This window comes from Trypanosoma theileri (assembly GCF_002087225.1).
Source record: "Trypanosoma theileri isolate Edinburgh chromosome Unknown TM35_Tth_5_V1, whole genome shotgun sequence".
In the NCBI taxonomy this organism is placed as follows: Eukaryota; Euglenozoa; class Kinetoplastea; order Trypanosomatida; family Trypanosomatidae; genus Trypanosoma; species Trypanosoma theileri.
The window spans coordinates 236,581-257,930 of NW_021639847.1; the positions used below are offsets into that span (position 1 = coordinate 236,581).

At 38.4% G+C, this 21,350-nt stretch overlaps 9 protein-coding genes across 9 annotated transcripts; all 9 read left to right on the forward strand.

The window, feature by feature from the left end:
* Positions 1-491: 491 nt before the first annotated feature.
* Positions 492-1,667, forward strand: TM35_000051870 (putative retrotransposon hot spot (RHS) protein; the record flags this gene model as incomplete). The annotated part of the gene is made up of 1 exon (XM_029022842.1): positions 492-1,667. The coding sequence occupies one exon, from the start codon at positions 492-494 to the stop codon at positions 1,665-1,667; it is 1,176 nt and encodes a 391-aa protein (XP_028885657.1).
* A 661-nt stretch (positions 1,668-2,328) lies between these two features.
* On the forward strand, positions 2,329-4,158 carry TM35_000051880 (uncharacterized protein; the record flags this gene model as incomplete). The annotated part of the gene is made up of 1 exon (XM_029022843.1): positions 2,329-4,158. One exon carries the CDS (start codon positions 2,329-2,331, stop codon positions 4,156-4,158), a length of 1,830 nt encoding a protein of 609 aa, XP_028885658.1.
* A 982-nt stretch (positions 4,159-5,140) lies between these two features.
* On the forward strand, positions 5,141-6,346 carry TM35_000051890 (putative dynein heavy chain; the record flags this gene model as incomplete). Its single annotated transcript, XM_029022844.1, has 1 exon — positions 5,141-6,346. The coding sequence occupies one exon, from the start codon at positions 5,141-5,143 to the stop codon at positions 6,344-6,346; it is 1,206 nt and encodes a 401-aa protein (XP_028885659.1).
* A 384-nt stretch (positions 6,347-6,730) lies between these two features.
* TM35_000051900 (putative meiotic recombination protein DMC1) lies at positions 6,731-8,386 on the forward strand (the record flags this gene model as incomplete). The annotated part of the gene is made up of 1 exon (XM_029022845.1): positions 6,731-8,386. The coding sequence occupies one exon, from the start codon at positions 6,731-6,733 to the stop codon at positions 8,384-8,386; it is 1,656 nt and encodes a 551-aa protein (XP_028885660.1).
* A 407-nt stretch (positions 8,387-8,793) lies between these two features.
* Positions 8,794-9,525, forward strand: TM35_000051910 (putative helicase-like protein; the record flags this gene model as incomplete). The annotated part of the gene is made up of 1 exon (XM_029022846.1): positions 8,794-9,525. One exon carries the CDS (start codon positions 8,794-8,796, stop codon positions 9,523-9,525), a length of 732 nt encoding a protein of 243 aa, XP_028885661.1.
* Positions 9,526-9,888: 363 nt separating this feature from the next.
* TM35_000051920 (radial spoke protein Ci-RSP9) lies at positions 9,889-10,782 on the forward strand (the record flags this gene model as incomplete). Its single annotated transcript, XM_029022847.1, has 1 exon — positions 9,889-10,782. The coding sequence occupies one exon, from the start codon at positions 9,889-9,891 to the stop codon at positions 10,780-10,782; it is 894 nt and encodes a 297-aa protein (XP_028885662.1).
* Positions 10,783-11,653: 871 nt separating this feature from the next.
* On the forward strand, positions 11,654-13,837 carry TM35_000051930 (uncharacterized protein; the record flags this gene model as incomplete). The annotated part of the gene is made up of 1 exon (XM_029022848.1): positions 11,654-13,837. One exon carries the CDS (start codon positions 11,654-11,656, stop codon positions 13,835-13,837), a length of 2,184 nt encoding a protein of 727 aa, XP_028885663.1.
* Positions 13,838-14,560: 723 nt separating this feature from the next.
* On the forward strand, positions 14,561-15,883 carry TM35_000051940 (UDP-sugar pyrophosphorylase; the record flags this gene model as incomplete). Its single annotated transcript, XM_029022849.1, has 1 exon — positions 14,561-15,883. The coding sequence occupies one exon, from the start codon at positions 14,561-14,563 to the stop codon at positions 15,881-15,883; it is 1,323 nt and encodes a 440-aa protein (XP_028885664.1).
* Positions 15,884-17,079: 1,196 nt separating this feature from the next.
* Positions 17,080-20,880, forward strand: TM35_000051950 (ribosomal rRNA-processing protein 12; the record flags this gene model as incomplete). The annotated part of the gene is made up of 1 exon (XM_029022850.1): positions 17,080-20,880. One exon carries the CDS (start codon positions 17,080-17,082, stop codon positions 20,878-20,880), a length of 3,801 nt encoding a protein of 1,266 aa, XP_028885665.1.
* Positions 20,881-21,350: the final 470 nt, after the last annotated feature.

Sequence of the window (21,350 nt, forward strand, 5' to 3'; positions counted from 1 at the left end):
TATGTATATGTATATGTATATTTGTAAGCGGACGTGGGTGTAATATTCTTCGATATAGAATATGCGTATACGCAATCATAACTCCCAATTTAATTTCTGTATTCCTTCTCCTTTTTTTTTTTCTTTCGGTTCAATCAAGCCAAATATTTACGATTGTAGTGTTATCTTCATGCATTTACAAGTATGAAGATAAGAAAATATTGAAAAAAAGAAAGAGAAAGTGTGTGCGTATATGTGTATGTATCTGTTTTTTTTTTTTTTTTCCTTTTTTTTTGCGTTTCTCCTTTCACTCTTTTTTTTTTCCATTATACCTTAACTATCTATATTCATTCTATTTATTTTTTCTCCTCTATGCCTTTTACCAACATCTTTATATATATGTTTATTTTTTTTTTCTCTTTCTTTCTTTTATTTGTATAGAGAAGAATTCTTCCTCCTCCTTTTCCTTCTCCCTTTCACGTGTGAAGAGAGACCAATCTCAACAAGGTGAGATGACATCCACGGTAGATGTCGCCCATTCCTTAACGCCTCTGCGCCGGGCCGCGTGGTGTGTTGTCGGCGGCTACGGGATTGCATTAATTTATCGCGTCGGTCTTCTGCAGAAACTCCTCCCACGGCGGATCTCAACAGCGGTGGATAATGTCGTCTCGCGTGTAAAGGCGCGAACAGAGCCATTGGGCAATACCCAACGCTACGCTGCCGCACGAAAACATCTCCTGCGTGTTTACACACTCTCTACAATGGGAATGTTGTTTGCAGCTGTGGGTGGGGCTGCCTTTTGTGTGTTTCCAAAGATTCCTATTGTGATTCCCGTTGCTCTTACAGTAGTGCCATCCACATTGGTGCTTTTACTTCCACGGGATATGATGATAGAAGCCGGTCGAGTGGCATGTTTGTTTACATCCGCCTTAGCGCTTGGGTATTCCTTTGGGCCTATTGGTTGGGTGGCATGGGACTCATTGGCTATATTTACTACTTTGTTGGCAAGTACAATGACTGGTCTTTGTTTACCACTCTTCTTAACACGTGGAATGATTAGTTACGTGTTGAGTTCGCAGTTATTATCATGTGCACTCTCCTTAGCGGCGGTTACAACAGCTCCTTTATTAATACCACACACCAATAATAATAATAATATTAATAATTTAACTAGTGGTATTCAACCTGGAGTTAATGGTATGGATATCCTTCGTCGTACAGATGTAAATGTACTACTCACAATGCAACTTATCTCCAATTGGGGTATTAATCTCTTACATACATTACCCACTATTGTACATTTTGTGCGGTGGAAGGAAAGTGAGGAACAATTGCCTCTCTCTGTAGATCCTGTGAAGGAAAGTTTATGTATCTGTGGTGGTGTAGCCTATGTATTCTGGCGTAGTTTCCGCTGGGTCTGCCGTCGTATTATTCGCCCAAGGAATGAATCCACAGATGTTGGGATGATGAAACCACAAGAATTATCTCGAGATCCATGGGGTTATTTAAACCATAATGTACTCCGTCGACAAACCACGGGTGGAGTGGGGGCTTCTTTACTTCTCTTATTGTGGTATGTGCGGTCAGTGTCGGCATTGCAGCGGGGAGAGACAGTGGCGACATTAGAGAGTCTTAGAAGTGTGTGTGCACGTATATCACCTGTAAACCTGCTAGTGGCTCGTATGTAATAGAATGAGAGAGAGAGAGAGAGAGAGAGGGAAATCACAATAGTAATAATAGTCATACTAATAATAATAATACCAAGAAACAAACCAAAGAAGAAGAAAAAAAAAGAAAGAAAGAAAACAACCAAAGGGGTGTGAAATGAATTTAATGAAGAAGGTAAACTTCAACGCAGTTTTTTTCTTTTTCTTTTTCTCATAAGGGTGTTTGAGGTATGTATATGTGATTAGGAATGATGAAGGTATGCCTTTTGTTTTTATTTTGTGTTCTTTTATCTCTTATTATTCGGTATTCTTTTTATTTTTATATTTTTAGTTATTTTTTTTTTGAATTGTTTTTATTTCCTTTTCTTTTGTATGTAAGGTTTGCTACCATTCATTTTCTGTTAATATGTTTCACATTTCTTTTCTTTTTTTGTTGTTGTTGTTCTTATTGTTTCTGTTACGCTAATTCTTTGAAGTACAAACACAAATAATAAAAAGAAGCAACCCTATCAAAGAAAGGGGGAAGGACATAGGAGAAAAAGAAAAAAAAAGGAAGGAAGGAAGGAAGAGTGGACGCTACACCCAATAAGTAAATAAATACACCTGAAGAAAAGAGAGATCAAGAAGAAAAAGAAAAGGAAAGAAATATTTAGAACTTCTCTGTTCCCTTTATTTACTGTCGATGGTCACCACATCAGAGTGTCATGCGTCGGCTGTCATTGGAGTTCCGCCTTATGTTGTTTCCTCACTCTTTAAAGACATCACCGGCATTAAAGAATACGGCCGCGATGGTCTCATCTCCTGTTGTTTACTCGAAACCTCCATTCCACCAACAGAGGTGGGTGCGGTGCGTCGAGTAACACTCGCCTTGCCGGACTACGATGGTGCCATTCTGCGGGAATCCCTCTCTGAGGTGCGGGATGCGGTGGGACGGACTTATGTGTGTATGGAATACGTGCCGTGCACTTATGAAGATGCGTATCGTTCCCCTTTCGGAGTGGACGGCACGGCCCAATTAATGCGTGCCAGTATGCAGATTGCGGTATCGGAGGTGACCTCCCACTCCAAGCGGTGTTTTCTCGAGATCACAACTGCCTATACCGTCAATGTAGACGAGGGCAATTTCGTGATAAGAAGAGACGGTGGAATGAGCCGCGATCCGGTCTACGGGGCGATTGCCGCCTTCTGGGATGTCTACACCCACCGCCTGGTCTCTGCGGTGGAGCAGTACGTCCTCTCCCTCGCCGCGGTCGTCCACACCCACACCCGCATGGAAGTGGAGGAGGCGAAGGAATACACGGAGGTGGAGGACACTTACTGTGCGTGGGCCGCGATGAACGGCGGCGGCACCAGCGGCACTCTGCCGCGCGCGGATGTTCTGCAAACGATGGCGAAGGCCCTCAACGCGTGGCTGCGACTCTGGCGGGATCTCCGCCATCAACGCCGCGTGAACGCACAACTGCAGGAGGACGCGGACGGCTCAAAAGCCATCGTCTCCGCCGCCGCCGCGAATGCCGCTGAGAACGCCGCCGTTATCGCCGCGGCGACCATCACATCTGCGGATGGAACCGATCAGGGTTCATTTAGAACGGCCAGTGATATCTCGTCTTTTCAGAGTTTGACGCCAAAGCCGTATCGCCGGACCACAGCAGCGGCCACGTTATCTGGACAGAGTGCACACTCCAATGGAGAAGGGTCTGCTGTGCAGGAAATGACAAATGGGAATATCGCCTCCAGTAAAGAAACGGGAATGCAGAAGGTGGAACACGTCCCATTCTTTTCGTCCGGCGGTGGACGATGTTTGACGGCCTCAACAGAAGATAACAGCGGAAAAGAACATCAAAAGGGGCAAACAAAAGAGGACCAGAAGACGGACGCCCCACCATTCCGACTGGCAGCACCGGAATTTCACAGTGATCTTCTTCAAAACTTTTTAACGGAATTTGGTACGATCAATGAGAAGAATGCACGGGAACTCTTCAGTGTACTGGATACAAACCAACAAGGATTTATTAATGAAAAAGGCATTGGTTTCGTACTTAGTCAAATTGATCCATTGGGATTGTATGAAGACAGAGATGGAACACTTCTCCAAATGGCAGAGTGTCGTCGTGCAGTGGGTGCGGGAGTCTTTAAAGACAATAAGTCTCTACGGAGAAATTACAACAATGATGTTCTTGGTCCAACCACCAACATCACAACAACAGCAACAACCAGTATTTCTACTACTACTACCAACACTAATATGAAAGAAGAGGACAAGTTGTTGGGTCAAGAGGGTTCTGAGGGAAAAGATAATAATAATAATAATAATAATAATAACGCCGATGCACAACTGACTCCACTACAGGCTCTTATTCGTCGCCATGATGCACAGAAAAAGGCAATGTATGATGAACTTATGAAGAAGCGTACAGAGAAGATGCTTGACAGTTTTGCCTACAAAACGCGTGGTAAACTTTACTACGATGAATTTTGTCTCATGATGTTGCACTTACTTAAGGAATATTAGAATGAAGTTGATTTCTTTTTTTTTTACCTTCTTTCTTCTTCTTTCTGTATTTGTGTCTTTTCTTCTTTTCCTTACTCTCACTCTCACCACTGAACTGTTCGTGTCTTTTTTTCTTTTCCGTTATTATCTTTCTTCATCTTTGTTGGTGAAGAGAGAAAAAAAGAATTGACGCAACTGTTTGAGACGTGAAGAAAAACGAGGGTGATATGATATGTAAACTAGTCTAATGCGAATTTCTTACTGAATGTTTGGAGTGCAGATAATGAGAGAGAAAGTGAAAGTATAAAAAAAAAGAGAGAGAGAGAGGGAAGTGATGGGAAAATCCTTTTGAAAGAAAAAGAAAAAAAAAAAAAGAATTATGGTTTTCCCATCTCATCACTGGTTCTCTTTTTTGTTATCTTGTAACTTTTTTTTTCGTTTCTTTATGTTTGTTTCGGTTCTTTGCCTTTTTTTTTTGCAATTTGTCCATTTTTCTCTCTTCAAACAGTGGAGGAGAGAGAGAGAGAGAGGCTGGAGAGAAGCAAACAAAAGAACATAAGCAACTACTCATGGAAAAAGAAATGGCAAAGTAATCAAATACAAACTTAAACATGTTTTATAAAACTAAGCGAACAATGAGTATAAACTTCCATGTACAAGTTTTTTTTTTTTTTCGAAATAAGAATTTTTCTCTTTTTATCATTTCTTTTTTTTTTTGTTGTTGTTGTTGTTGTTTTGACTTGTTTTGTATTTGAGGGTTTGAGAGGGAGAAGGAAAGAAGGGGAGTGTGCATTTCTCTAAATATAATATTTTTCTCTTTATTACTTGACACTGTAATAATACCGAGAAATAGACCACTGAGGTTCGGTTGGAGAACCGAGTTCAGAAAGGAAGAAACATACACACACAAAAAAAGGAAAAAAAAAAATAAATAAATAAATATAAACGAAGAAAAAGAAAAAGAAAAAAAGAAGAGATTAGAAGTGTTGTAAAGTAAAGAGAAATGCGTGTAGAGGGGGATGCGGGCACACTTCGCCGTACATACACTCGCAGTATGCCCACAGTACTGCGGCCCTTCTCACTACTGCAGGAATCCATGCAAGATGTGAAGACGCAGTGGTATGCCGTCATCACAGAACTCAGTGGAAGTGTGGAAACTATAAACACCGCAGATATTCGAGCAGCTCTCTGTCGTGTGGAGCGGATTGCAAGTCAATTAAAGGCGATTAAACAAGAATTAGTACCATTATTAAACCGCCATACATCCTGCGGTGGTAGTGGGGAGGAGTCGTCCTTTCTGCAGTATTGCCATTGGGCGACAACTCTTAATATAAATAGTAATACGAATACTTCTAATAATACGGAGATGAATGAGAAGAGAGAAGTGATGCGATTGTCATTATGTGTGTGGGTATGGTCTGTTTGCATGGCGACAATTCTAAATGATTTTGAGTTTTTAAGTGCTAGTTTGTCATTTCTATCGTGTTGTAATCTTTTTGAAGATGCCTCTGATGAGATGACATTAAGTGAGGTTTCTGCCTTCTTCTCTGCGGGGGAATCCACTGTGGGTATATCACATCTAACAGACAAGGAACTCTTATGTACATGTGAGTTATTATACCGTTTGTATACAAGAGATGATGCCGCCGCTGAGATTTCCATAGGGCGTACTATATCTCTACTAGAAAACTGTAAGAAATCTTCTTCGTCTTCTTCTTCTTTGCTGCTGCTGGATGGTGATAACAGAGAATGGGATATGGATAAGAATGACTTTGGGGCTGTTCCTTGTATGGCTTCGTGGGTAGCAACAGAGGATTATGGGAAACTTAGTGCCTTTCTTTTACAATCCCTCACTACTACTAATACTAGTAATACTACTAATGAGAATGATAGATCTTCTTTTTCCACGCCTCCACTGTTATTATTATTTACACAATTGATGAATAACATGGTGGTTCATCGTCAGTTGCTGCAGAGTGAATTTCACAAGGTCTGGAGGCCTATCATTGATATAAATCCATCCATCTCATCAACAACAACAGCAGCAGGAAATACTGGAACTTGTACTTCTTCTTGGCTTAATTCTATGGAAAAGAGAAAGTTGGCGGTGTGTAGTATACTTCAACGTGAGAGTTTGCCACCACGTTCTGCTTGGCCTCTCCCTACAGCTCTAGTCGATTCCATTTTTTGTGTTTCTTTAAAGGAATAACGTTAAAAGGGGGTGGGGGAAACCTTGTGTGAACTTATCACATCTTGCAATAAAGTTTTCATGTAAGAAGTAAAATCCACAGCAGGAAACAAACAGTAGATAGTTTCGATCAGGACATTTGGTGCTAACTCTCTTTCACAATGACAGGAAAAAATAAAAAAAAAAGAAAGATGTACAGAAGAGCCACTTTTTTTTTTTGTTTGTTTTTTAATTTGATATTCTTCTTATGTGGATTCTAATTACTTATTTTTTCTTTTTATTCTTTTTTTTTTCGTTGTTTTTATGATATGATTCTCTCTTTTTTTAATTGATATCAACAAAACAATAAAAAAAAAAAAAACTATATATACATGTATGTTCTAATCTGTGAGGCGAAAAGGTGAAATGTCTATCGAACACTGTGGTTCTCTTAGTCCTTCTATTAAGGCAAAACTGCAGAATGCTGGTCTAATGTGGATAGATGATATTCCCCGATTAAAATATCATGCAAGTGTGAATGAAAATACTACTACTACTACTACTAAGAAAGAAGAAGAAGAAAATCCTTCTCATTCTCTGTTGAATGAAACACTCACAGCTCTTTTGCAGCGATGTCCACAACTCACACATGATGAAGCCGTACAATTACTGCACGTTGTGGATACGCACCGCAGTGGGAAATATCCCGCCGGTCGTTCGTGTTGTTCTTCTCCTGCAATTCGAACACTTCAGGAGATGATGGAATTGGAAGAAACGGCGGGAACTGAGAAAGTGACGACTTTCTGTGGTAGTTTAGATCTCCTTCTCGGGGGTGGTGTGCCGGTGGGTGCGGTGAGTGAGATTTGTGGTCCGCCGGGTGTTGGCAAGACCCAATTATTAATGCAATTGGCTGTGAACTGTGCCTTACCAGTGGAGTTGGGAGGATTACACGGGGCCTGTTTGTTTATAGACACAGAAGGGAGTTTTGTGCCGGAGCGTTTTCGTGAAATTATTTCCGCTGCTGTTCTGCAGGTGAAACGGATTATACTTCGTCAAGAGTCGGAGGGTATTTATAGTGGAAGTGTGACGGTGGCGGGAGATGATGGATTAACAGTGACATCCTGCAGTGGGAATAGTGTGAGTAATCATAGTAATAATAGTAATAGTAATAGTAATAATACTAATATAAATAATACTAATACTAATAGTACTACTACGGCGTCTTCTCCCTCATCTCGTAAGAGAAGCCGAAATGAAACTACACATACCTCTATTGCGGCTATAGCAGATTTCTTTACATTGGAGTATGTACTTGGAGAAACACAGTATATGCGGATAACGGATCTTGTTTCACTCATGGCCTTTTTACATATGCTTCCCACATATCTTGCCGCTCATCCAACCATACGAATGATAGTGATTGACTCCATTGCATTTCCTTTTCGTTCCTTTACTCAGTTTGATACTACACGTAATCCACAACAACATTATCAAGGGGGAATAGAGACTTTTGAGATGCAGGAGAATCAAACTTCTCTGGAGTCTAAACAACTTATTTGGCAACGATCTCGACTTCTTTTTAGTTGTGGGCAAATATTACAGCAACACGCCCGTAATCATAAACTCTGTATTGTTGTGAGTAATCAAGTAACCAGTCGTACTATAAATAATAATAATAATAATAATAATAATAATAATAATAATAATAATAAAACAGAATCATCACATATTCTTATTCCTGCCTTGGGGGATTCATGGGCATATGGTTTATCAACACGTCTCTTGCTTATGCAGAAACACTATACTTTGGGCTTTAATGGGATAAGGGATAAAAAAGAGGGATGTCATGAGAATGTTGTTTTTATCGCAACATCAATGAACAATAATGATGATAATAGTGGTAGTGGTAATGTGGATAACAGCAGTAACTGCAAGAGTAAAAAGAATGATATTAGTAGTGTAGTGAATGCTGTTCAACACCGAGTGGCACGTCTTGTGAAGAGTCCAACACAACCGCGTGGGGAGTGTTGTTTCTCTATAAGCCAGAAAGGTGTGCGTGATGTTTTTCGGGTGGAGTTGTGAAAACTATATTTCATACTTTGGTATATATATATATATATATATACCAGAATACCATTAACTTGCAGATTTTTTGATTTTGTTTTTCTTTTACAGGTTGAGAGATAACCTGACAGATGAGATATATATATATGTTGTTTGCTTTTATATTTGACATTTCTTTTTCTTTCCCTTTTTTTTGTAAATTCATTCCATTTGTTAATTTCCCTTTCTGTCTCTCTGTATGTGTGTGTATCTCTACATTTTTTTTCTTCTTTGTTATTATTCTTATTTATCTCTAATAGGCATCGCCCTGTATAGTGCAACTAGTGGCCATAAGCGAAAAGCAAAATAAAGAGGACTGTAATAATACCTTTATATATATATATATATATATATATATATGTATAAAGGAATAAAAAAACGTTAAAATGGGACAAGGTGGGTCAGGTTCAGTTAACGATTCCCCACAACAATCACAACAAAAAGAAGAAAAAGAAAAAGAAGAAAAAGTTCTTTATATACAGCCGGAACACAAAAAAGAAATTGTACTCCCACCGTATGAAAAAGAGGCAGAGGAACTATACGAGTCAGTGATTCGTCCTATTGAGATTGTGCCCCCACTACTGCGATCATCCGTTGGATTACCTCCATTAACGCCAATCACAGAAACGACAGTATTGAATGGAATTCAGCAGCGATTGTTTTTTTTCTTTTCCTCCAGAGAAACACTAATGGAACAGGAGGCACTGGAGCAACAGCGGCAGAGAGAACAACAGCTGAAGCGTGAAATGTCTACAAGAAGAGAAGATAACAATAGTGGGAGTTCACTGAATGTGGAGCTTCGGAACTTTACAATGAGTTGGAAGAAACTTCAGGAAACGGCATTAGAGAAAAGTCGTCAAGGGGCAAGTGAGATTGATGGCTTTCTCATTGAATTGGGGAAAAACCTCCAGTTAATGGAAAAGGAGGCTCTTGTTCAAAGTTATCTAAAGGATCTCTATAATCACTGTTATGATGAAGAAGTTAAATTATATGATGAGATAACAGAAGTTACAAAACTTTTGCAGGATGATGTTTTGGTTTTATTGGAGGATGTTTGGTCACTTTTGAGTATTTCCGAGCGGAATGATATTTCTTCTCTACTGGAGACGGAAAGTTAATTAATTTCGCTTTTCTTTTTTTTTATTGTTGCTCTTTATACGTAGTGTGTACATATATACATCTTTCTTTCTTTGATTTTCATATTGCTTTTTTTTCTATTAAATCTCCTTCAAAAGAAAAAAAAAAACCTCTTATTATTTCTTATTCTTATTGTTCTTCTTTTTTCTTTTCTTTTTTCTTTCTTTTTAACAACATGAAGGTGTCCAGTTCACCACTCTAAGCCGTTTCCCCCCTTCTCTCTTACTCACACACTAACACAAGAACACACACGGTGTAGATATATATATCTATATATCTATATTTATATTTATATTTATATATATTTATCCATATATAGAGAAAGAGAGAAAGAGAAAGAACAAATGTCATTAGCCGACGTCTTTGCCTTCTCACATGTTACGGGACACGTCTTTTCCACAAGTGAACGTGTTGCGTTGGCCACATCACTTCCACTTCTGATGGAAAAGAGTAAATGCCGTACAATGATTGTATGGGGTAAAGTGTATGGCTTTAAGAATGATTACACGATTGTACAGGCCTTTAATGATGATCTCGTTGCCCAGCCGGTGATTTATTATTCCATTGATGAAGGACGCTCCTTTGTTTTTCTTGGCACCACCGATTCATTAATGGAACGAACCATGGATGAAACCTTAAATGTCAAACAAAAGAAAATGTTAATGTATCGTATGCGTGGACCCTTCATGGGTGATCCATCGTATGAGTACCGTGTGGTGGATGAGTTGACCGGCATGACCGCCAGTTATAAAGAATCCCTGCGGCTCGTGTTGTTTATTGAGGCGCACGACTTTCACTGCCGTGTGGCCCCACGCGGGGCGTATTATCGTGAACTCCGCAATGCCACTCTGCCGCCGGAAGTGAAACACAATATTGCCTTTACGGGTCTTCCACGCACATACGATGAGGCACTCTCCCTGCGGAATTACTATCACTTACGGGCGGAGAATCCCTATCTCACTCTTATTGCCCGCAATGAGGGAACCCAACAACATGAGAAGTCTGGACTGGAGCGATTGGAGGAGGATCAAAATCTCGATGCCGTCTTTTTTCCCATCAGTGATGATTTACCCGGCGGTGTTTGGCGAATGCGGTATGATCCTGTGAATAATGTGGTGCTGGGAATGAGTGCGAAGTTTGTGGGATCTGTCTTTTATCACGTGCCGGAGACAAAGAAGTATGGAACTATTTACATGGGCGATGGCAACATCAACCACGATATTGCATTTGAGCTATAAAAGGCAGAGAGAGAAAGAGAAAGAGAAAGAGAGTATTAGTGGTGGAAAGGAAGGAGAGAAAAAGAACAAAAAAAAGAAATAAACAGAAACGGGAGGAAATAGAAAGAAGGATAGAAAGTCTAAATGAAGAGAGAAGATGAGAAGAAGGAAATAATGATAGAAGGATGGAAAGTATGTAGGCAATTTTCCTTCTCTACTGGAGATGTACATTGTGTTGTTTATTTATGATGTTCTTCAGTTTTTTTTTCTTTTATTGTTGTTGTTGTTTTCTTCCCTCTATTTCTTTGTTAGTTTCTTTCTTGTTTTTATTTTTCTTTTTTTTTTTTCTTTTTCCTTTCTTTGTATCTGCTATTAGATGGCGACGATGATGTAGAGAAGTTTCTCATTCGAGAAGGATGAAACAAAGAAAAAAAATTTATGCGTATTTCTTTTTTATTATTATTTTATTTTTCTTTTCGTTCTCTTAATTCCACACCACGTGGAATGAGAAATGTTGACAATAATCTCTTTTCTTTCTGTTATTGCTGATTTTCTTTTTTTTTTCTTCTTCTTATTTCTTTTATTATTTATTATTATTATTATTAATTATTAATTATTAATAAAGTATTGTGGTGTGAGGTCTTTGGCATTGTGAAGGTTTGACCCCACACACTCCTCAGTCCGCTCTGTTGTTGTTTAAACGCATTGGTGAATAATATCTATACACATACATACATACATACATACATTGTGTATACCTTCACATAGACCACATAAAGAGGGATTCCCAATCAAATATCACTACATACATTCACAGATTAAAAAAGAAAAAGAAAAAAAACAGATAGTTAAACAGAAGAAAAGAAAGAACAAAAAAGAAAAGGAAAGCAAAATGCGAAGACGTACGATTAGCACATTAGGATGTGCTTCACTCTCAGCATCTCCCTTCACTACTATGGAATGTCAACAACAACAACAAAAACAACAAAAACGTGGAATTACAACACGTGGACAATTCAATCCCGTACACAACTTCACATACGCGATGGAACGTGGAGTGCGGGCCAGAGATGCGAAGAGTTTTGAAAAACTCATCACAAATCCCGGTCCACTTCGTCTAAGTTACACACCCGACTATCTCGATTGGCTTTACCGCTGTTATAAGACTAAAGGAAAATATATGGATGCCCGTACGGCAGCAGAGAAAAAGTTTAATGGAAATATTATTAGTAGTCAGGCGGGATCCTCTGCAGATGTTGGGGATAGACTCCCAGGAGCTCCACCACCGGGAATGTTTGTTAGACCTCCACACTCATTTCGTCGAATGGCTGGTGAAATCAAACGACGAGGGGCACAGGAAACATTGGATGAGATTTCAAAAGCACAAGGAATGCTTGATTTATTTGAACGACAACCACAATTTCCAGCTATTCATATTGATCGTTGTACTCGATATCATCTTGTGGAGTTATTTAAAAATATGGTATTAAATCGTTCATTGGATGCGACATCTATATGGGATAAGGCTTTACTGTATCGTGCAATTCTTTCAGAGCGTAAACAATCATATCCTTCTTCTTTTCGGTATATATTTGATGCTGTAGAGAATACAGTATTTGCACCGATATTAAAAACATCAACATCATCAACAACAACAACAACAGGAATTAATCAGGATACAGAAACACCTGATCCACTTACAGTAAAGTGTCCAACCATGGATGCTTATTACTATTTTTTGTATCTAGTTAAGAAGTATTATATTGATAATGCTGTTGAGGCCCATGTTGTTCTTCGTTGTCATCGAGAAGCTAATGCAGCGGATTTACTCTTTTCTAATCCTCCACCAAAGGATGATACGGAAGTAAAACAAGCCATTGAAGCTTTACGATCGGCTAATATTGAACAGACAAAGGATACCAATACTACTACTACTACTACCAATACTTCTGATGATAATAAGAGTAAGAGTAGCCAAAAATCTCATGCTGAGGGAAAAGGAAAAACTAATCGTCATTTATTACCACCAAATTCATATCCACCTATTGATATGCTCTGGCGTTGTGAAGAGAATGTACCACTTCTTAAAATTCTTCTCTTTGGTGAGTTTAACCTCATTGTATCTGAAAACCCGTTTGTAAAGTTTCCAAGCGCACATGGTTTTCTCACAAGGCCATACTCTTCAGATGTTTCACGGGGATCTATGGAGGGTGTAAGTATCGCCAATGTAATTGGAGAGAAACGTGGTTCTTTATTACCATCTTTTCCTCGAAATGTGGCTGCTGCTATTGATAGTCGAGCACAAGATTTACGTCGTCTTCAGCAGAAACATCATCGAGATGATATTGTGAACTTTCAGAAACTATTGCGAAGTTCACATGCGGATGACAATCCTTCTGTTTTCTCCAGTTACTCGGATTGGAGTTATTTTAATCCACGAGCTGTACGGGCAGAAGAACGGGATAAACTCACACGTAAAGGTATAGATGCTCTTAAAGTATATGATTCTGCTACGGAAGATATTTATCGGTACAGTTTTGAAGATGTACAGGCTTGCAACAGTCAACGAATAACAATGGCTGGTGGAACTATGATTCCCTATCTTCCCACGCTACCACATTTTGTAGCTATTATTAAAAAAGATCCACATATTTCCTTTTTAGCCCATGTTGGACTTCCAGATAAACGAAATGGAGAAGAAGCGGCTGCCAAACATAAAGAATTAGAAAAACGTATTTATTACCTTGCCCGTGCATTACATCAAACCGCATTAGAATATCATAAGGAAACCATAAGACGTGTGAATCGACAAAAAGTAAATGTGGCAGCATCTTTACTGGATAACTTGGTTGAACAAGAGTGGACTACAATGCTTCATGCTAGTGAAGAGACGAATAATACACATCAAATATGTGAAGGTTTACATGATGAGAAGACACAAATGGCCCGTCATCTTGGCCGTTATTTGCCGTTTGCGCAACGTTCATTAGATCAGACGGGATTCCCAACAGACGCACGGGCAGAGGACTACGCCCGATGGATGGCTCCACCAACAGTAGTAAAGGGAAGTACATAGGTAAAGAAAAAAGAAGAAAAGGACAAGAAAGGAGAAGAAAAAAAAAAAGAGAAAATGAAAAGAAACGTATAAAAGCGACAGCATTTGGAATCAATAGGAAGGGATCTAAAAGAAGAAAAAAAAGAAAGAAAGAAAGAAGAAGAAAAAAAGAAGAATAAGAATCAGTTGCTGTGTCATTTTTTTTTTTTTTCTTTCCGTTCTTTCTCTCTCACATGCATACATATATTTATATACATGCGTGTACACGTACGCACACCATGAGATGGCGTTTATTGTAATCCCTTTTCTCTCTCTCTCTTTTTTTTAATCATCCGTTCATTTTCTTTAATATGGTGGTTCTTATACTTTTTTTTTTTTTTAATTATTTAATTTTCCTTTCTTTCCACCCCTTTTTTATCAGGTTTAAAAGGTCTATCTTTCCTGTCATAGAAGTAAAGCTTATCACCTACGATAATAGTGGCAACGTATTAGGGGAACTGAAAGAAGAAGCAAATAATTAAAAAAAAGAAAAAGAAAAAGAAAAAAAAGAAAAAGTATTCAAAGTTACAAGCCAAGAGTGTCAAGATTGAAAAAAAAAAAAAAGAAAAAAAATAGCAATAAAGAGGTTATTTTTCCTTTTTATTATTTTATTTTTTCCTTATCTTCCCCCATCGAGAACAAAGAATAACGAGAATTACATTAACAAGATTTCGCCCAAAAGGAAAAAAAAAAAAAAAGAAAAAAATGGGAGCAATTGAAGAAGTCAAATCTTCCTTGGCCAAGGCTGGTCAAGAACATATTTTGAATGTATTGGAGCACGGAACTGCGGCGGATCAGGCAACATTATCCCAGCAGTTGAGCACAGAACTTTCAAATGTGGATTTCTGTCATCTTAATAGTATCCTTCAACACAGTCTAGAGCACAAGATTACAGGGGGTGCCGCTCTAGTAGAGCCACCATCTAAAGATTTTCTCTTTGACGTGGAAGCCGAACGCCATCATCATAACGATCGTATTTTACACTTGGAGACACTTGGCTATAATGCGATTCACGCCGGACAGGTTGCATTTCTTATTTTGGCAGGTGGCAGTGGTACAAGATTGGGAGCAGATGTGCCTAAGGGATTGTTTACATGTAATGGATTACGATTGAAGAAGCCGTTATTTCAATTACATTGTGAAAGATTACGCAAACGTGAAGAACTTGCAGCAGTTCACTGTGGAGGGGTTCCATCTGGACGTATTCAGTTACTTGTGATGACTTCTTCTCAAAATGACAGACAAACACGGGAATTTTTTCAAGAAAATAATTTTTTTGGACTTGTAAAGGAGCAGGTACACTTTTTTCAACAATTCTCTCTTCCTTGTTATGATGAAAAGACGGGAAAAATACTTATGGAATCCTCTGGTCGTATGTGTATTTCACCAGGTGGAAATGGAGGCGTATACACCGCATTATCAACACCACCAAATGGTGAAAAGATTTCTCTCCTACAACGATTGGAAGAACTCGGAGTAAAATATATACAAATCGGTAATGTGGATAATCTTCTTTCTAAAATGGCGGATCCATTATTTATTGGTTATGCCGTAGAAGAGAAAGCACATGTTGTGGTAAAATCAAGCCCAAAAGTTTCCGCAGAAGAGTCTGTTGGTGTTTACGCACGTATGGAAGGAGAATGGGGTGTTGTGGAATACACAGAAATAGGGAAAAGAGCAGCTGAAGTGGATGCCAAGACAGGGGAACTTAAGTTTAACTGTGCTAATATTTCTTGTTATCTTTGTAGTCTACGGTTTTTACAAGTTGCGGCAGAAAAGATGAAAACCTTTACCCAATATCATGCTGCCCATAAAAAGATTTCCACTATCAATGGCCCTGTTATGGGTGTTAAATTAGAAGCCTTCATTTTTGATCTCTTCAGGTTTGTTAAATATTGTTATATTCCCCCTAAAACCGGTGATGATGGATTTCGTATTATGCAAGTTAACCGAAATGAGGAATTTGCCCCAATTAAGAATGCAGATGGGCATCAAGTGATACACCAATGGAAGCAGCACGACTTTTAACAGAACTGCACACACACTGGTTGATTGCAGCACTAAAGAAGGTTGCTTCTGGTAAAGGTGAAATCGCAAAAGAAGCGGCCGCCGCAGTGGAGGTACTTCAACGTGGAAAGATCTCTGTAGAGATATCTACACTTGTATCAAGTGAAGGGGAAGGGCTTGAACCATATCTTTCTTCTGTTATTCATCAAATCCTTCAAGAGTCATGTGAAAAAATTGTTATTCAAGGTGAGAAGGAGAGTCATGTATGAGACCTCAAATGTAATAAAATTCCCACGCAAAGTGTTGTAGAAAGAGGAAAAGCAAAAGAAAATGAGAAAAGCAAAGTAATAAAAATAATAAAAACAAGAAAAAAAAATGATCATCAAAAGATTTTGCAACTGACACTTGAAGACTGTATCTTTTTTTTTTTTTTACACGGTTCCTTCTAATAATTGCTTTCTATTGATATCACATCCGCACATGTTAGAAAATGGTTTTTCTTTCATTATGATTAGTATTATTATTTATAGTATTATTATTATTATTATTATTATTATTATTATTATTATTATTATTATCATTATTATTGTTATTTATAGGAGCTTGTGGAAAAAGAAAATGTGTCCGGATTTTGATCTGTGATGGTCTGGGCTTTTGGGGGTGGGTGGGTTGTGTAATCTTCTGCTTTCTTTGGGTTTTCCTGTAGTTCCAAAAAGGCCTCTGGCTGAACGATTAGAAAAGGATTTAAGTTTTTTTTTTTCTTTTTCTTTTTCTGCCCCATCTCCACCCCTTAATCCCTTCACATTGAGGGGTTTGCAGAGGAAAAGGATCTTTAGAATCTTCCACTTTGTAAGTTCTGCCGGGTGAATCTTCTCTCTATCGCAGAAAAACAAAAAAAAAAAAAGAAAGAAATTTTCGTATGTAATGCTTTTTTTTTTGCCTTTACGTTTCTTCTTATGGATCGGTTGTGATGAAAATTAATGGGAAACTACATTGAAACCATTTATTTGTTTCTATTTGTTTTTTTCAGGGTTTTAATTAAAATAGGAAATATATATATATATTTCTACTGTACATCTCATATTTTATATATAAACTCTTATTCCTTCTTTTTTTTTTCTTTTCTTTTCCCTTTTTTAAATAAATAAATAAAAAGTAGAACGAGACTCATTCACTCACTCACACTCACACTCACACACACACACTTTATTAGAGGTATGGGAGTTCATAAAGTGCCGACAAGGGCGGGGGCGGGTCACAACAGTAACAGCAATAATGCCAAAATGACCCTCAAACGTGCACGAAAAGGCGCTAATTTAAGTCGCCAAAAACTTCTGCAGTTACGGCGGCAAATGATGGCGGCCAAACAACAAAAGTTGGAGTTGCAAAAGGCAGAAGTAAAGAAAGTAGTCGCCAAACGTGTTCAAACAGCACAAAATAAGAAAACACATAAAACATTTGATCATACCATTCTAAAGTGTGTTCAGGACGGTTTGGTGGAGTCTATTGAAGGTCTTGGTGAGACGGTCAGTCCACTCTCACTCTTTATGGCAGCATTTACAGCACTGTCAAGATCACCTGAGAAACATCATATTCCATACATTCTCGCTATCTTATCTGCTTGTGCCCCACGATTAAGTCAAGGAGTTCTTTTACATCAATTGGAAGCCGCTATTACATTAATTGAACAAATAATAGCAGAAAACTTAACAAGTAATCATTTGGTTGTGGCTAAAGCAATGAAATTTGCTCAACAAATTATGTTGTCTATTCAAACACCATCTATGAAAGTTCTTAAGATATTTTCTCGTTTAGAGCCAAGTAAACTACGTGTGGATGCTATGCAAATGTATGTGGTTGTATTTCGTAAATTTCTTGAACATGCAGCCCTTTCTAGTTCGTTAACTGGAACATCACATCAACGTCCTACAAGAGATTCTCCAACTTCAGATTATTGTTTAAATGAGAATCAAAAGTTTTTTATTCAAGCACTTCCACGTTTTGTAGAGTTGTGTATTGGTAATTTTACAGATTCCCCTGTAAGTGTCGTTTCAGCTACAGTATCCGAATTATGTTCTCTTTTACGACGTACACTTTCTCCTTATATAGTAGAATCTTCAGAAGGACGTGAGGCTATTGAAGGAATTGTATCTAATCAATTACTGGAATTATTAAAACCACATCATCAAGTTTACTGGGGATTTGCTCTTGAAATATTTGAAGCACTCTTTGAACGGATAAATTATCTTAAGCGTACGCCTGCTGGTGATGCTTTACCTCTCACGAAACGTTTTCCATCTTTTTCTTTCCTTTTACGTGTATTAAATAAACTTCGAGGCATGGATGATTCCAAACTTAACGGTAAAATTGAACGTGTGATGGTGGCTATTGGAAAAGGAATGTCTGTTCGTGAATTTGTGGAGATTATCCCATTTGATCCTCGTCGTGCATATGAAGTAGAAATAAATGGTGGAAATGCTGCTAATGAGGAAGCGGCTTGGGCAAACAGTTATATTCTTAATATTCTCCGTCGTATTGCCTCTCATGATTCTCTACCATTTTTTGTAGAATACTTTTTTCCACTTATTCAATTTACTCGAAATGTCGCCTTGGAGTATGAAAAACAACGACGACCAGAGTTTTCACTTCGGTGGACATCCTTACTACAACAATACTGGCGTGTGGGTGTTGGTTTTTGTCATTATCCACGTATAGTTACGAAGGATTCATTCCGTGATGTGGCTAAACAATTAGTGGGTCTTTTATCTCATGCACTCTTTGTGGATACCGGTGCGACGGCATTACATGTTCTCTGTGATGGTTACTATGAACTCTCAAATGCTGTTTCTCTCGATGAAGATTATGATGATGTGGAGGATGTGGATGATAATAATATGGAAGAGGAAAAACTGGAGGAGGATCAACGTGAAAAAATTTCACGAGGAAAACGTAATATACAGCAACAGAAAAATACCTTGGAAGAGGATACATACTTTCTTGCCCTTAATGATCCTACATGGAATCGTCATGTTTATCATGGAATTTCACAGGAAACAGCAAAACACGTATGTGAGGAAATTATTGCAAAATTCAGTGTAAATATTATGCCTAAACTTTGTAATACCTTTGAAACCCATGATTCCACTGCTGTTCTCTTGGCTATTCAGAGTTTCTCACGTGTTTGTACACCAGATGTGATGCAGGTTATTCTCAAGGGTATTTTAGATCTTGGTATGAATATTGTAAATCAAACCCAACAAAAGGAAATTGTTCCTGGAAAGAAAGCGAGTCATGAACCATTAACTGGAAAACGACGAATGGTTCTTGATATTTCATGTGCTGTAGTTTCTCAGATTTCAGCAGAACATGTTGAAAAATTATTTAATGATATTATTGAACCTGTTCTTATGGATCCTGCACCAGAATCACGTCTTCTTCAGAAAAAAGCATATAAATTATTATATGCTATGTTTGAACATCGTATAAAAGAAATATTTCCTATGTTTCCTCGTATTGCAGGAATCTTAGCGGTTGGTCGTCAACATCTCACTATTTCAGGAACAAAAATGCGTTTACGTTGTCTTGTATGGGCTTTGGATGCATGTAAAATGTATCACCCAGATCAATTGGTTTCTATGATTCGTTCTACTGTGGGAGAAACTATAATGCTTTCTCGTGAACGTTCTAGTGAAACACGTGCAGCTTCAATGGACCTTTTAGAAAAAATGCAACGATATCTTGTGGGTTCTGGATGTCCTGTAAATATGCTTCTACATCTTGTACTTGCTGGGTTTTCTGGAAAAACACCATGGATGATTTCCAGTACTTTAGTAGCCATGGCCAAGTTAGTATATGTAACCCATCAAGAGTTACCAGAAGAAGATCTTAACTCCGCTATTGCTCTTGGATTTCGTATGATGGAGTCTACTTCATTAGATGTACGTTCGGCTGGGGCTATGTTTGCACGTATGGTATTAAAATTAATGAAACGGTGTCCACGTATTGCTACAGCGGTGGAGAAATCTTTACCAAAGTTATTACTCGCTATTGCGTTAATAACATCACAACCACGTGTATCCAGTAATACACGTGTACAGATGCGTGTACTTCTTGAAAAGTGTATTAAACGTTTTACGTTTGAACGTCTTGAACCTATATTCCCTATTGGATCAAAGAACTTCCTCCGATATACACATAAAATGATGAAACGTGAACAGAAGAAAGAAGAAAGAGAACTTAAAAAGCGTGTGGATGAAAAGAAGAATGAATTTGATAGACTGTTCCTTGGAGTCGCTTTGAAGGCTGGTACAGAAGATGATGCAGAACGTGATTTACTTCAGGCTGGTGGAGTAACAAATTTTGTCTCCACACATGCTTCACCATCTTTTTACTCATCCCATAATAATGATGATGATAGTGGTGATGAATTGGATAACATGCATATTGAATTCCAAGAGGGTAAACTGCACATCATGAGTATGGAAGATAAGCGTAAACAAGATGATCATAAACGTCGACAGGAAATGGCAGAACGTCTTCTCCGTCGTAATAATGGATTAATCCACGCAGAAGCATTAAATGATGCTGCGGTGGGTAAACGTGGAAAACGATCTCGTGCAGATGCGGAGGACTTTGAGAATGATGAATTAATGTTGCGGTATGGAAATAAGATAAATGGTGAGGCTGTAGAGCGGGCGACCACCACCGCCGAGCCCCGTGTGGGTCCTGGTGTAAACCAGATTGCCAAACTCCGCGATCAAATGCGGGAAAAGCGGGAGTTGAAGCGGGCACGTGTGGAGGAAGATATCCGCAAGGGCGATGAGTTCAAGGGAACAGGACAGGGCGATGTGAAGCGGGGAAATATGGCTCCATTCGCTTATGTTCCTCTCAACCGTCAATTCATGAATAAACGACACCAACGGGAGGCGGTGCAGCGGCTGGAAGCGGTGGTGCACGAACACTTAAAGGGAAATAAAGCCAAATTGGCTCGCAGCTCTAAGAAGAAAGGTGGCAAATAAGAAGAAAAGAAAAAAATAAATAACGTATTTCTCTGCCATCATACATTTTCAGTTGGGGCTTTAAAAAGAAGGAAAAAAAAAAAGAAGAAAAAAATCTTGGATACAAGATATATAACAAACAAAAAAATTCCTACTGCCACCATCACTACCTACTATTCGCGTATAAAAAAAAAAAGGTGCTAAAAAAAAAAACCCTTAAACCCATTAGTAAAGAAAAGTTGAATTAAATTTCTTTCCTTTTTTTTTCTAAAAAACAACAACAACAACAAAAACAGTAACAAGTTTAACAAAGTGGTGCCATTCATACTGATGAATAAACTAATATATTTTACTATCTTTTCTCATATTGATTTTATCTTTCTTCCTCAAAACTCTAGACTGAAAGCACAACAGCAAATACACACAGGTAATAAGGAAAATGAACGCCTACAAAGAGCTTGAAAAACAATTCGAAAAGGTATATCGTTTCA